The 15,835-nt window shown below is 47.7% G+C and overlaps 1 protein-coding gene across 2 annotated transcripts in view; it reads right to left on the reverse strand.

The window, feature by feature from the left end:
• The window catches only part of dnajb14 (DnaJ heat shock protein family (Hsp40) member B14), a 49,717-nt gene that overhangs the window by 20,734 nt on the left and 13,148 nt on the right, over positions 1-15,835 (reverse strand). The window contains exons 1-2 of one of the 2 annotated variants that reach the window (XM_038792809.1): positions 14,579-14,608; positions 7,296-7,479 (exon numbers count right to left, since the gene is read on the reverse strand). In XM_038792809.1, the coding sequence (XP_038648737.1) occupies positions 7,296-7,479; positions 14,579-14,606 (212 nt within the window). In that variant the 5' untranslated portion in view covers positions 14,607-14,608. Of the gene's footprint in view, positions 1-7,295; positions 7,480-14,578; positions 14,609-15,835 lie in introns of those variants that run through there. The other variant, XM_038792808.1, reaches the window with a different exon arrangement.

Below are 15,835 nucleotides of genomic sequence, written 5' to 3' on the forward strand. Positions count from 1 at the left end.
GGGGCCTCAACCATTTACAATCTATATATCAATGACTTTATGAAAGAACAAAATGTAAATTTGCTGATGTCACAAAGATAAGTAAGTTGTGAAGAGGCCATGAGGGGTCTGAAAAAGGAAAAGTTTGGCAGATGGAGTAAACTGTGGAAAAATGTGAACTCATCCACTTTGGCAGGAAGATGCAGAGGTGCAGAGGGATCTGGGTGGACTGGATTGGATTTGGTTTATTGTCACGTGTACCGAGGTACAGTGCAAGGTATTTTTATGCGAGCGGCTCAAACAGATCATTTAGTACATGAAAAGAAATAATGTAATAGTACAAGGTACATAATGTAAAAACAGAGACACCGCCATCGGGTGAAGCATACAGGGGTGTTAGTGTTAATCAGGTCAGTCCATAAGAGGGTCATTTAGGAGTCTGGTAACAGCGGGGATGAAGCTGTTTTTGAATCTTTTGTGCGTGTTCTCAGACTTTTGTATCTCCTGGCCAGTGGGAGTAGTTGGAAGAGTGAGTAAGCCGGGTGGGAGGGGTCTTTGATTATGCTGCCCGCTTTCCCCAGGCAGCGGGAGGTGTAGATGGAGTCAATGGATGGGAGGCAGGTTCATGTGATGGACTGGGCTCTGTTCACGACTCTCTGTAGTTTCTTGCGGTCTTGGGCCGAGCAGTTGCCATATCAGGCTGGGATGCAGCCCGATAGGATGCTTTCTATGGTGCATCTGTAAGAGTGGACATACCGAATTTCCCGAGGACGTATAGGCGTTGTTGTGCTTTCTTGGTCATAGCATCGACCTATCCTGGTACAAGAATCACAAAGCGTTCAGAAGCAGGTGCAGCAAGTGATTAACAGGGAAGTGGAATTTAATTGTTTACTGCAGGGAAACGGAATATAGAAGTAGGGATGTTTTGCTACACTTGTACAGGGTGTGTACAGTTTTGGGCTCTTTATTTAGAAAGGATATAATTGCATTAGAAGCAGTTAAGAGAAGGTTCACTCAACTGATCCCGGAGATGAAGAAATGGTTGAACACTTTGGGCCTGTATTCATTGGAGTTTAGAAGAATAAGTAATCTTATTGATACATATAAATATCCTGAGGTGACCTGACAGGGTGGAAGCTAGGAGGATGTTTGGGAGAGACTGCAACCAGGGGGACTGTTTAAAAATAAGGTGTCGTCCACTTAAGATGGAGGCGAGGAGAATTTGTTCCTCTTGGAGGATCGTGAGTCGGTGGAATTCGCTCCCCCAAAGAGCAGTGGAGGCCGGGACTTTGAATATTTTTAAGGCTGAATTGGACAGATTCTTGACTGACAAATGGTAATCGGGAGAGACAGGAAAGTAGAGGCCACCACAATCTGACCAGCAATGATCTTATTGATTGGCTGAGCAGGCTCGAGGGGCAGAATGGCCTGCTCCTGATTTCCAGATATGCTCCAAAATGCTGGCTTCCAACGATGGTGCTTATTCAACAAACACAAAATTCAGTGTTACTTCATATTCAAGAGCGAGACATTTAGAAAATGTGAATATTAAACAGGAAATAGTTCACCAAGTTAATTGAGAAACCCAGCTCCATAGGCACCGCCAAACCCAAGTTTCTGAAAACTCCACAAGATTTTTTTTTTTCTTTTTATAAATTTAGATTACCCAATTATTTTTTCCAATTAAGGGGCAATTTAGCGTGGCCAATCCACCTACTCTGCACATTTCTGGGTTGTGGGGGCGAAACCCACGCAGACACGGGGAGAATGTGCAAACTCCACACGGACAGTGACCCAGAGCCGGGATCGAACCTGGGATCTCAGCGCCGTGAGGCGGTTGTGCTAACCACTAGACCACCGTGCTGCCCCACACCACAAGATTATCCAGTTGATAGACTGGAATGTCAGCATTAGTGATCACGGAACCTTCCAACACCACCAACAGGAGCGACTTACATCTTCAATCGTAAAGAGAAAGTGTTAACAACAAAATTAAGAGTCAAAGAATTCAGACTTCTTCACCCAGAGAAGTCCAGGAGTGGGAACTTTAAGTTGCGCGTTTCCAGAGAGGAGATAAAGTTGTTGGCAGATATGAATGATTGAAAGGTTTAGGACTGTACCATTTAGGACCAACTCAGTGATTCAAAATGGTTCATTCTATCCCTGTAAAAGCACAGACATAAATCATGCACACCACCCTAGGCCCCAAACACTCCTGACAAGTGAAACAGTGATTTACTCTCGCAATTTAGTTTATGGTATTGGCTGCTCGCAATGTCGTCTGCACCAATCTGACACAGATTGGATGGGCCCATTGCAAAACACAGTCTGTTTAGACGCTGAACTTCCCGTCATTCCAAAGCCCCACCTTGCTTCAGCTCGCTGATCTTTGTGTCCTTGGCCTGCTGCTGTGCCACAGTGGCGCGGAATGCAAGTTTGAGGAACAGCACCCCATCTTTTGACTCCGCGCTTTACAGACGTCTGACCTCCACAGTTCACCAATTTTACGTCGTAACCTCGACCCTCATTTTGCAAAACTTTGTTTTTTTGCTGGTTTCTTTCTGAATTCCTTTATGTTGAGTTCAAAACGGCTGCTAGCCTGCCAGTCACACCTCCCTCTTTGATTCCTTTACCTGTCCCATTTCCACTCACTCGGAATTTTCACCATGAAACCTTTTGCCATGTAATTTGTGCAAGCTTCCATGAGGGGCGACTTGATAGAGGTTTATAAGACGATCGGGGAATAGATAGAGTAGACAGTCAGAGACTTTTTCCCCAGGTGGAACAAACCAATACAAGGGGACATAAATTTAAGGTGAATGGTATAGGGGGAGGGGATGTCAGAGGTAGGTTCTTTACCCAGAGAGTAGTGGGGGCACGGAATGCACTGCCTATGGAAGTAGTTGAGTTGGAAACATTAGCGACCTTCAAGCGGCTATTGGATAGGTACATGGATTAGGGTAGAATGATGGGGTGTGGATTAATTTTCTCTTAATCTAGGACAAAGGTTCGGCACAACATTGTGGGCCGAAGGGCCAGTTCTGTATTTTTCTATCACAGACCTCCCATTTTGTACTTTCCCACTCCCCTCTTTCTCAGCCTCTTGCTTCAAACACCTCACATCTCTAATGTACTCCAGTCCTAATGAAACGTTAATGATTTGGCCGGCACAGTGGTTAGCACTGTAGCCTCACAGCGCCAGGGTCCCAGGTTCGATTCCCGGCTTGGGCCACTGTCTGTGTGGAGTCTGCACGTTCTCCCCGTGTCTGCGTGGGTTTCCTCCAGGTGCTCCGGTTTCCTCCCACAAGCCCCGAAAGACGTGCTGTTAGGCGAATTGGATATTCTGAATTCTCCCTCGGTGTACCCGAACAGGCGCCAGAATGTGGCGACTAGGGGATCTTCACAGTAACTTCATTGCAGTGTTAATGTAAGCCGACTTGGGACACTAATAAAGATTATTATTTCTTTCTGCAGATGCTGCCAGGCTTGTTGAATATCTCCAGCACTCGTTGCTTTTATTTCGAAACCTATAATCTGCCTTTATTATTGATGAGGCAGTCTGATGAATTATTTAAGTAGCCACCCACACACTGTTCAATTGTTGCATTGCCATCCACAAACAGCTAGAAGCCCTAAAGGCTCCAAAGCAGCAAAGATCCAATGGTAAACATTCCTGAGTTTTCAACTTCAAATCCATTGGGAATGATCAACACACCTTCTACAGAAAAACAGTTCCCGTGTTTCAGCAACATGTTAAAAACATCCCGAAACGCTTCACAAGAGCGATTACCAAACAAGATTTGACACCGAGTCACATAAGGAGATATTGGGGCAGGTGGCCAGAAGCTTGGACAACGGAGGTAGCAGCCTTCCATCTCCACGCCGTGTTGGTCAACTCGGTTAAGCATAGCCAGAAGCCGAGTGGGTGCGTGCGGAGGAGGCCTCCTGCATGGGAACCTCCCTCCGGGCCCTCGCCACGGCAGCACTCCCATCCCCACCCAAAAAACACTCCACCAGCCCAGTGGTGACAGCCACCCTCCAATCCTGGAACCAACTGCGGCAGCAATTTGGCCTGTACAAAATGTCGGACAAGGCTCCCATCTGCAACAACCATAGGTTCAAACCAGCACTGACTGACGCCACCTTCAAAAGGTGGAGGCAGGACGGGGGGACACTGACAGTCAGGGACCTATACACGGACGACAGGATCGCAACACTGGACGAACTGACAGAGAAATTTCAGCTAGCTGGGGGGAACGAGCTACGGTACCTGCAGCTCAAAAACTTCCTACGAAAGGAGACAAGGACGTACCCACAACCGCCACGACAGACACTACTGGAAGACCTACTGGACGCAAGTATCCTAGAGAAAGGGAACTGTAGTGACATGTATGACCGACTGGTAGACAGGGACGACACCGTACTGGACGCAACAAGAAGGAAATGGGAGGACGACCTGGGGATGGAGATAGGGTGGGGACTCTGGAGCGAAGCACTGCATAGGGTCAACTCCACCTCCACGTGCGCAAGGCTCAGCCTGACGCAACTAAAAGTGGTACATAGAGCCCACTTAACGAGAAACCGTATGAGTAGGTTCTTCCCGGAGGTGGAGGACAAATGTGAGCGGTGCCAAAGAGGCCCGGCCAACCACGCCCACATGTTCTGGTCTTGCCCCAGACTTGTGGAGTACTGGACAGCCTTCTTCGAGGCTATGTCCAAAGTGGTGGGGGTGAGGGTGGAGCCATGCCAGATAGTGGCGGTCTTCGGGGTTTCAGACCAGCCAGATCTATTCCTGGGGAGGAGGGCGGACGCCCTTGCCTTTGCCTCCCTGATTGCCCGCCGTAGAATCCTGTTTGGCTGGCGGTCAGCAGCACCACCCAGAGCTGCAGACTGGCTGACCGACATCTCGGAATCTCTCCAAATGGAGAAAATCAAATTCGCCATCCGAGGGTCGGACGACGGCTTCCACAGAACGTGGGAGCCATTCATGCAACTGTTCCGGGACCTGTTTGTGGCCAACGTACATGAGGAAGAATAGTCGGGTGGCCAAGAACCAGGGGAAAATGGACGGGAATCGGGGGAAGGTAGCCGGGGGGGGGGGGGGGGGGGGGGGGGGGGGGGGGGGGGGGGGGGGCTACGGGCTCGGTATGGGGGTTTGATGGCAAGCCAAGGCCCAAAACCAAACTATAAATAAATGCCTATAAACATGTGCCTCGGCCATATTGGGGAATGTAAAATATGTATGCCGGCTAAAGGGGGCGGCCACAGTTATTGTTATGAAGATGCTTACCTGTAAATATTCATGTTAAATTTTTGTGTTTTCCTTTTTTTTTCTCTCTCTCTCTAATAACTTGTGATTTGTCATATATAAAATATGAAAACTCAATAAAAAAACATTTATAAAAAAAAAAACTCGGTTAAGCATCAACTTATGGTGTGGCTCAGGAGGGCCACTCTGACATTTCAGTCTCCGCTACATTCACTGCAGAGGAACACAGTGGGCTTAGAAGGCGCACGATTCACCGGCCTCTGTCTGGGTCCTCTTTCCAGCCAGCCGAGCTTTTCATTGTAAGGAGTGTCTTAGAGGGGAAAAGAGAGAGTGAGAGCAAGAGCGAGAGAGGCGGAGGGGTTTAGCGAGAGAATTCCAGAGCTTCGGGCCCCCGCAGTTAGACACAGCTGCCGATGATGGAGCAAGGGAGCTCATGTGTGTACAGGTGGCCTGAATTGGAGGAGTGTAGAGATCGCGGCGGATTGTAGGGCTGAAGGACGAAAAAAAACATTCTAATTCAGCTGAAAATGCAAGTCATAGAATCCTGACAGTGCAGAAGGAGGCCATTCGGCCCATCGAGTCTGCACCGACCATTTGAAAGAACACCCTACACTGACCCAATCTCTGCCCTATCCCTGTAACCCCAGCTAACCTTTGGAGACTTAGGGGCAATTTACCATTGCAAATCCACCTAACCTGCACATATTTGGACTGTGGGAGGAAACCGGGGCACCCGGAGGAAACCCACGCACACACGGGGAGAACGTGCAAACTCCACACAGGCAGTCACCATCGGAATGAAACCCGGGTCCCTGGTGCTGCGAGGCAGTAGTGCTATCCACTGCGCCACTGTGAATAACAACTATATTTTGAGATGTTTCATTCAAGCTGGGAAGAGTTACTAGATAGCCGAAGCATATAGAAACATTAGGCCAATCGAGTTTTGCCTGCTGAAAGTGCTCTCCAGCCTCATCCAGCTTTTAGTCTGGAGGATATGGAACCACAACTGGACATTTAAATATTTTTAGAAAATACAGAGAGAGTTTCTCTGTTGCCATTGGGTTAAAATGCTTTGGAAATGTTTGTTTTTTCTTTAAAGGCAAATTCAAAATAAGATTTCACAGCGCACCAATTAGATGAGAAATGTAATTTGATCCTTTATTTATATTCTGGGTACCACACTTCAGGAAAGAGCTGAGAACGGGACAGTTCTAACAAAGAGCCAGAGCAGAGAGAATGGGCCGAATGGCCTCCTTCTGTGCCGTTTTTGTGTTTGGAGCATTATACACTATTTTTTAATGTTTCCAATTAAGGGGCAATTTAGCCTGGCCAATCCACCTACCCTACTCTTCTTTCGGTTCTGGGGGTGAGACCCACGCAGACACGGGGAGAATGTGCAAACTCCACACCGACAGTGACCCGGCGCCAGGATCGAACCCGGATCCTGAGCGCCGTGAGGCAGCAATGCTAAGCACTGGGCCACCCTATCACACTCCTTCTGACTGTTGGGTGAGGAGCTGATACACGGCGGTGTGAAGCAACTTGACAAGATACACAGACCGATCAGGAGAGCACCTCACACCACTGCACTCAAAGACGGTTTCCCCCCCCAGCCATTCATGTTCGTTATGACAAAGACATGTGCCGCCTCCACCTTCAGAGGGCAGCGTTTCCTGTGCTTGTTTCACCCCCTAATTACACACTTGCTCCATTCCAAAATGCAAATGACATTGCATTACCCAGGGAACTGTGAGAACGTGGAACTGGCTCCCACAGTGAATGACGGAGGTGAATAACATAGATACATTAAGGGGAAGATGGATAAACACAGAATGGGAGAAAGGAATAGAAGGATGTGTTGATTGGGTGTGATGGAAGAGGATTGGAGGAGCCTCATGTTCAGCATAAACACCGGCACATATCAGTTGGGCCGAATGGTCTGTTGCGAGGCCGTGGTGTCAATGTACAAAACTACTAACAACAAAAATTAAAAAGCACAACACTGCACAGTTGCATTGATCGTCACTTCCAAAGCGGGGATCCATACCTCTGGACTCCTTCAAGCTGCTCTTTTGTGTAAACCTTTGTGGAATCGACTTTGCTCTCCTTCTCTGATGTGGTCCCATTTTCAGTCCCGCTGCTGGCAGACTTTCGCTGGTACGGTTTACCCGATTCGGAACGATGCCTAGCGCCCGCCGCACTCCCGTTTGTGGTGATTGCGTCTATTAATGCTAAAAAAAAAACAGGAAGAGAAAGAGGAGTGTAAGGACTGATAGATACTGATGGGGGAGCAGAGAGCTCTCGGACGCCACCAGGAAGCTGTAGCTTTCTAAATACCCAGAAGTTTCCATTATAATGCAATAGTCCCAGAGGAACACAGCATTGCCCAATCAGCAGGCACACATCTGCCAATGCCCGTGTCATTTCGACCACTCCTATTTTTCTGCTGAGTCACAGGCCGAAACAGAGAATTTGCATCCATGTAGTTGGGGAGATGATAGATGGCGTAGTGATGTCACTGGACTAGTCATCGAGAACTCAGGTTAACATCCCTGGGTGGAATTTTTAAAAATTGAGATTCAGGAACATAAATTGAGAGCTAGACTCAGTAATGATGAGAAAATAAACCACCAGGGATTGTAGATAAGAACAAAGCACACAGCACAGGAACAGGCCCTTCGGCCCTCCAAGCCTGCGCCGACCAGGGTACCTGCCTAAACGAAAACCGCCTACACTTTACGGAGTCCGTATCCTTCCATTCCCACCCTATTCATATATTTGTCTAGATGTCCCTTAAATGCCGCTATCGGACCTGCTCCCACCACCTCCCCAGGCAGCGCGTTCCATATATTTACAACCCTCTGTGTAAAAGAATAGCCTTGTACATCTGTTCTAAACTTTTCCCGCCGCACTATGTCCCCTAATACTCAACTTTCCTACCCTAGGAAAGAGCATCTGACTACCCACTCTGTCCACTCTTGTAGACCTCTATCAGGTCACCTCTTAACCTCCATCGTTTTAGTGAGAACAGACCTAGTCTATTTAACCTCCCCTCGTAGCTAATGCCCTCCAAACCAGGCAACATCCCAGTCAACCTCTTCTGTACCCTCTCCAAAGCATCCACGTCCTTCTGATAGTGTGGCGACCTGAATTGTACACAATATTCCAAATGAGACCTAACTAAGGTCCCGTACAGCTGCAACACGACTTGCTAATTTTTATATTCAATGCCCCGACCGATGAAGGCCAGCATGCCGTATGCCGCCTTGACCACCTTATCCACATGCGTTGCCACTTTCAGTGATTGGTGGACATGGACGCCCAGATCTCTCTGCCCGTCAATACTCGCAGGAGTTTGACCATTTACTGTGTAATTCCTACATGCATTGGACCTTCCAAAGTGCATTATCTCACACTTCTCCGGATTAAACTCCACCTGCCAGGAAGGTGGTTAAGAAGGCATAAGGGATACTTGCCTTTATTAGCCAAGGCATGGTATAAAAAAAAGCAGGGAGGTTATGATGGAGCTGTATAAAACACTGGTTAAAACCACAGCTGGAGTACTGTGTGCAGTTCTGGTCGCCACACGATAGGAAGGAAGTGATAGCACTAGAGGGGGTGCAGAGGAGATTCACCAGGATGTTGCCTGGGCTGGAGCGTTTCAGTTATCAAGACAGACTGGGCAGGTTGTTCTCCTTAGAGAAGAGAAAGCTAACAGGGGGGACCTCCAAGGGCAGGAGGTTTCGAGGGGATTTGAGGAAAAGCATTTTCACCCCGAACGTGTTGGAATCTGAAACTCAATGTGTGAAAAGGGTTGTGGTGTGTTGGGTACTCTGGATCTGTGGAGACTGCGTTTACCTTAGCAGTAACGTAGACAGGCTACCAACACTTGTAGAAGTACAACTCTATTTTATTTAACTACGAGCTGTTAAACATACTTGCACTGTGGGTCGACACTATGTTAGGTTGACTGAAGACCTGTGGCTAATCTGACCAGCCTATACTGCTAGCACATGGTAGATGTTTGTGCTACTGACTGCGGGCTCTGTCTGTCTCAGAGGCTGCATCCCGAATGAGCGGGAAAACTAGTGCCCTCTGGCTTTATAGTGACCGTGCCCTAACTGGTGATTGGCTGCTGTGTTGTGTGCGTTGATTGGTCATCATGTGTGTCAATCAATGTCTGTCTGTGCACCATCATAGACTTATGTATATATTAGGACAGGTTGTAGAGGCAGGGACCCTCACAACATTTAAGAAGCATTTAGATGATTCTCCCCGTGTATGCATGGGTCTCACCCCCACAACCCAAAGATGTGCAGGGTAGGTGAATTGGACACACTAAATTGCCCTTTAATTGGAACAAAAAAGAATTGGGCACTTTAAATTTAAAAACATAAACACAAATAAAAAAGTAGTAGTATTTAGGTGAGCACTTGAAATGCCATAGCCTGGCGATGTGAAGCAACAGTGCTAACCACTGTACTACCATGCCACCCTCTATGCCTTGATTTATAAAGCCCAGGATGAACCCTGTGACAATACTGCACTCCCTCAGTTCTGCACTAATCTGTCTGTCTGGATTTTGAACTCTGGAGAAGGGTTTGTCATGAAGCCACGACCTTCTGACCCCGAGGTGGGAATGCTACCCGCTCAACCATTCAATCGTAGAATCCATTTCTTTATTTTTTTTTATTTCGTAGACCCAATTCATTTTTTGTAATGAAGGGGCAATTTAGCATGGCCAATCCACCTACCCTGCACATCTTTGGGTTGTGGGGGCGAAGCCCACGCAGACACGGGGAGGATGTGCAAACTCCACACGGACAGCGACCCAGAGCCGGGATCAAACCTGGGACCTCGGCGCCGTGAAGCAGCAATGCTAACCGCTGTGCCACCGTGCTACCCCCGTAGAATCCATTTCTGTCCTGGATTTGGATGCAGCCCCGCCACACCCTTCCCCATGGGCAGCACGGTAGCACAGTGGTTAGCACCGTGGCTTCACAGCGCCAGGGTCCCAGGTTCAATTCCCGGCCTGGGTCACTGTCTGTGCGGAGTCCGCACGTTCTCCCCGTGTCTGCGTGGGTTTCCTCCGGGTGCTCCGGTTTCCTCCCGCAGTGTAAAGGTGTGCAGATTAGGTGGATTGGCCGTGCTAAATTGCCCCTTAGTGACCAAAAAAGGTTAGGAGGGGTTATTGGGTTACGGGGATAGGGTGGAAGTGAGGGCTTAAGTGGGTCGGTGCAGACTCGATGGGCCAAATGGCCTACCTCTGCACTGTATGTTCTATATATGTACAATCTGTCTTCTATGGCCCAAGCAGAGACTGGTTATTTAGGAAGAACTTTTCCACCTGAAGCTAATTTTGACCTCCAGGATACTTCGCAAATTATGAAGGAAATGGTGAAACTGCTGGTCTGGACAAAACTCGTTACACATCCTATGCAAACCGTGGTTACGAAAGTATATGCCAATCCCAAACTTTATAAATTGGAGGCCGGGGGGGGGGGAGAGGGGTACAAAAACAAGGAAGTCAGGTTAAACTTGTATAAAAAGCTAATTTACATTTGCTATGTGACATACATTCATACACAAGGAGCTGTTCGCTGCAGACAAAAGGACCCTGTTCAAGCCTTGCACCTTTTGTGAATTACTCAGGAGCCTGGGGTGCCGAGAGTTGCCTTGCTTTTCCCAACCAATTGGTAAACTTTTCTCCTGTCGTATACATTGTGATTACTTGAAATTTGGTATTCTCGTGTTTCTCCTGGGAAGTGCGAGATGAAAAGCTTCAACGATATGTCCCTCTTTTCAGAAATATGCGAGCTCTGTACTACCACGTCTCTGTTTGTACACGGTAATTCCCAATAAAGGCAAGGAGTAATTCAGGAGAAACGTCTTTAGCCAGAGAGAGTGGTGAGAATGTGGAACTCGCTCCCATGGGCTGTGGTCGAGATGAATAGTGTAGAGACATTTAAGGGGAAGCTGGATAAACACAGGAGGGGGGGGGGGGGGGGGTGAATAGGAGAGTTGATAGAGTGAGGTGAAGAGGGGTGGGGAGATACTCGTGTGGAACAGAAACACCAGCATAGATCAGTCAGGTCAAATAGCCTGTTTCTGTGTTCCAGACACTATGTAATCTCAAAACAATAACACACATTTGCTGGGTCTATACAAACATACCTACAAACCTTTAATCTATTTAGGCATCACAAGCAGTTCCTGAACACATATAATACAGCGTTGACTTTGCAGATTTCCATTACAAATATGAACTGTCACAAACTTGCTCTTGGAACTGGGCTGAAAAGCTATTTGGTTGAAACAAGCCCATTCTGGATAAATAAGTTTCAGGCACTTAACATAATGACAAGTACCTCAGAAGGAGGAAGGTGATGTTGGGGAGGGGTGCAAAGTTTTACTTTACTTTAGAACTAAGGTGGACGACTATTTTCGGTGAATAGTCGCAATGGGATTCAACGGGCCATAAGAGGTCACTCCTCCCTTGAACCGGTCCCGCCGTACAATTAGATCAGGGGTGGGCAAACTTTTCCGTGCAAGGGCCACATTCAGAAATTCACAATTTTAAAGGGCCGCATAGTATATTAATTAATAGTCCCGGTTGTAACCAATTAGCGTGCGGCATATACCTCAGCGCTTCCCCCGGCGGCATCCTGCCTTTAGCCCTCTTTTTCTCTACTTTTCAAAAATGGCGCTTCACCCGGTTATGATTCTGGGCGCCTCATATAGAACAGTACAGCACAGAACAGGCCCTTCGGCCCTCGATGTTGTGCCGAGCAATGATCACCCTACTCAAGTCAACGTATCCACCCTATACCAGTAACCCAACAGCCCCCCCATTAACCTTATAAAAAAAAATTAAAAATTAAAAAAAAAAACATTTTAAAAAAAAAAAACTTTTCTTTTTTTTTAATGACTTGATCTTGGTGGGCCGCATAAAGACCTTTGGCGGGCCGCATGCGGCCCGCGGGCCGTAGTTTGCCCACCCCTGAATTAGATCGTGCCCCAGCTGTCTCTTAATTCCATCTGCCCACCTTGAGTTCCGTAAACCGTACCCAGTTGGAAAGACAATTAAATTTTTGACACTTTCAACTGACATGCTCCAGTCTCAACATCTTCACAGGGGGACAGAGTTCCAGGTTGCACCCTGTGTGTGGAAGCAGTGCTTCCTGAAGTCACCCTGAACAACTGGGGTCTAATTTTAAGGTTCCTCCCTCTTATTCTGGATTCCGCCCCCCCACACTAGAGGAAATATCTAACCCGTCAACTCCTTGCATCATCTTAAAGATGCCTTAACCCCCTCCTAAAATTTCTATACACGAGAGAATACAAGCAGAGTCCATGCAGATGAATAATGTAACTGTTTCTAGATGAATGTGCGCGCTCAGTGGGTTCCAGACACTTCATTTAAAGTGTCTCCATGGAGCTGGCTGTTTCCTCTTTCCCGACTTCTCTGCACGGAGCCAAATTATCAGGAAAGACGAGTGGGGGGAATCACTGAATTGTTGCCTCAAAGGAGGAGGCCATTTCGCCCATCATGTGCGCGCCAGCTCCCCGAATGAGCGATGCACCTTGAGCCATTCCTGCACATTCTTCCTTTTCAGATAAGAATCCGATTTCCACTGAACGTTTGGAGATCTTTCTTTCACAATCTGATCCATTCTTTGTGTTTCCTACTTCAATGGGCGATGGTAACGTTGGAGTTCAGGAGTCTTTCCCCACCTGCCTCATTACTCCGTGACCAAGGTTATATTTTTGACGCTGCCTCTGATGCTGCCTCATGTCTGGTACAGGACAGGATAGGCTGATGGTCTTCTTCAGAATTACTATTCCATGTTGAGAGACCCCCCCCCCCCCACCTTGCCGGGACCTCACCTTCTTCAATGGTTCAGGGATCACAGTTAAAAAATACTTGCCGTTCGCCAGCAGAAACAAAGATCTTGCACTTGACATAGAGTTTACAGTGCAGAAGGAGGCCATTTAGCCCATCGAGTCAGCACCGGAAAGACCAACCCACCTAAGCCCACACCTCCATTCTATCCCCACAACCCCCACCCAACCTTTTTGAACACTATGGCCAATACACCGAACCTGCACGTCTTTGGACTGTGGGAGGAAACCGGAGCACCCGGAGGAAACCCACGCAGACACGGGGAGAAAGTGCAGACTCCACACAGACAGTCACCCAAGCCGGGAATCGAACCCCGGACCCTGGAGCTGTGAAGCAACTGTGCTAACCAATGTGCTACCGTGCTGCCCATTTATTTTTTAATTTTTATTTTTATAAACTTACAGTATCCAATTCGTTTTTTTCAAATTAAGGGGGCATTTAGCGTGTCCAATCCACCGAGCCTGCACATTTTTGGGTTGTGGGGGCGAAACCCACGCAAACACTGGGAGAATGTGCAAACTCCACACAGACAGTGACCCAGAGCCGGGATCGATCCTGGGACCTCAGCGCCGTGAGGCCGCAGTGCTAACCCACTGCGCCACCGTGCTGCCCTATGCTGCCCATTTATATAAGGCCAAATACCTCAGGACGTCTCAATAATCTTTACAGTCAACTTGTGCACATAAAGCTCCAGCAAACAGCAATGTGATCATGACCGAATAATCTGTTCTTCTGGCGGGTGGAGATTCCGGTGGAGCACAAACGCCAGTCGAGGCAAAGGGCCTGTGTCCGTGCTCTAGACACTATATGTTAAACCTACACAACACCACAAACATTTGCTGGGTTTATGCTCATCTACCTACAAGCCTTGGATCTATTTGGGCATCGGAACACATTTAATACAGCGCTGCCTTTACTGATTTCCACTGGATGGTCACACCACTGTGTTCTTGCAGCTGGAAGAAAAGGCTCGCTCTCGATAAACAACTTTTAAGATGGATAAATACCGTCTGGGATAAATGTTGGGGAATTCTCCCCTGCTCTTCTTCCGGATTTTACCAGGGGGTCTTTTCCATCTGCTTGGGGGGGGGGGGTTGTGTGTCTTGGTTTAGTGCTGCATCCAAAGTGGAGGGCGCAGCACTCCCTCAGCGTGCGCCAGCTGTGTCAGCCTGGGTTCTGGGCTCAGGTCACTCGAGTAGCCGTTTGAACCCAAACCTTCTAATTCCACGAGAGTCGCGCAGACGCCGAGGGAAACATCTGTGTTGAGGGGATCCACGCAACCCCGTCAGAGCAAGAACAGCTCCATTGGCCAGGGTCCGGCACCTCCCCACGATGCTCATTCCCCTCCCAATAAACTCAGCTGTGAACGTTGGTGTCCTCTAATGCTTCACCGCCGTTAAAATAGACATTGAATCGACCACAACAACCTGGTTTCTTTCCAGTTAGGTAACGCATCCTCCCATTAATACTTAATGCTGACACTAATTCTCCAACAAGGACTAATCTTTGCCTTACACAGAGGTTTCAATTATATTTTTAATCCTTGGACGAATAAGCCATCTGCTTATTTGAATCCCCCCCCCCCCCCCCCCCCCCCCCCCCCCCCCTCCTCCTCTATTGTGGCTCTATTTTTGCTCCACAGATACGAAGGCTTATATCAAACTTACGGCACATAAACAGACCGGTTAGCAAAATTGGTCCAGACCTGTTTTTATGCGTCACACAAACCTCCTCCCACCTTAATCAGCATATTTTCTATTCCTTTCTCCCTCATGTGTTTAGCTTTCCCTTAAATATCTCGATACTATTCACCTCAACCTTCATGGGAGCGAGTTCCATATTCCCACCACTCTCTGCGTAAAGAGGTTTCTCCTGAATTCCCTATAGGATTTATTAATGACTCTTGACTTCTATTTCTCGTCTCTCCTCTCAAGTGGGAACATCTCTGCCTCTACCCTATCAAACAATTTCATAATCTTAGAAACCTCCCTTTTTTGAAAAAAAGAAAAAGAGATCCAGCATATTCCATCTTTCCTGATAGGTACAATATCTCTCAGTTCAGGCATTGTCCTTGCACATCTTTTTATACCTTCACCAGTGGCTCTCGTCTTCTTTTTGTAACATGTGGACCAGAACTGAGCACGGTATTCCATGTGCGGTCAAACCAAGGTGCTTTAAGATAACATACTCTGTGCTGAAGGACTTGTGGTACAGACGAAAGCTTTAGATTACAATTGCTCTTATTGCCACGGACTCGAATCAAGAATCTGCTGCCTGTTTGCAATCAAAACTCCTGCTCGAGGTCAGGGTCTGAAAAGTCCATCTCAGTTGGGCCCCTGGGTCACCGCGAATCAAACTCGTGACAAGAGGTTTCGAGGTCAAGCTGATGTTGCCTCAATGGCTCCCTCCATCAATAATTTCTTCAGCTTCCAAACAATGTTGTTTTTGCACAATATCACTCAGACATGGCCTTTTCTTTATCATAGAATTTACAGTGCAGAAGGAGGCCATTCAGCCCATCGAGTCGGCACCGGCTCTTGGAAAGAGCATCCTACCCAAGGTCAACACCTCCACCTTATCCCCACAACCCAGCAACCCCACCCAATACTAAGGGTAATTTTGGACACTAAGGGCAATTTATCATGGCCAATCCACCGAACCTGCTCATCTTTGGACTGTGGGAG

The sequence above is a fragment of the Scyliorhinus canicula genome, chromosome 3 (genome assembly GCF_902713615.1).
Source record: "Scyliorhinus canicula chromosome 3, sScyCan1.1, whole genome shotgun sequence".
Taxonomy (NCBI): Eukaryota; Metazoa; Chordata; class Chondrichthyes; order Carcharhiniformes; family Scyliorhinidae; genus Scyliorhinus; species Scyliorhinus canicula.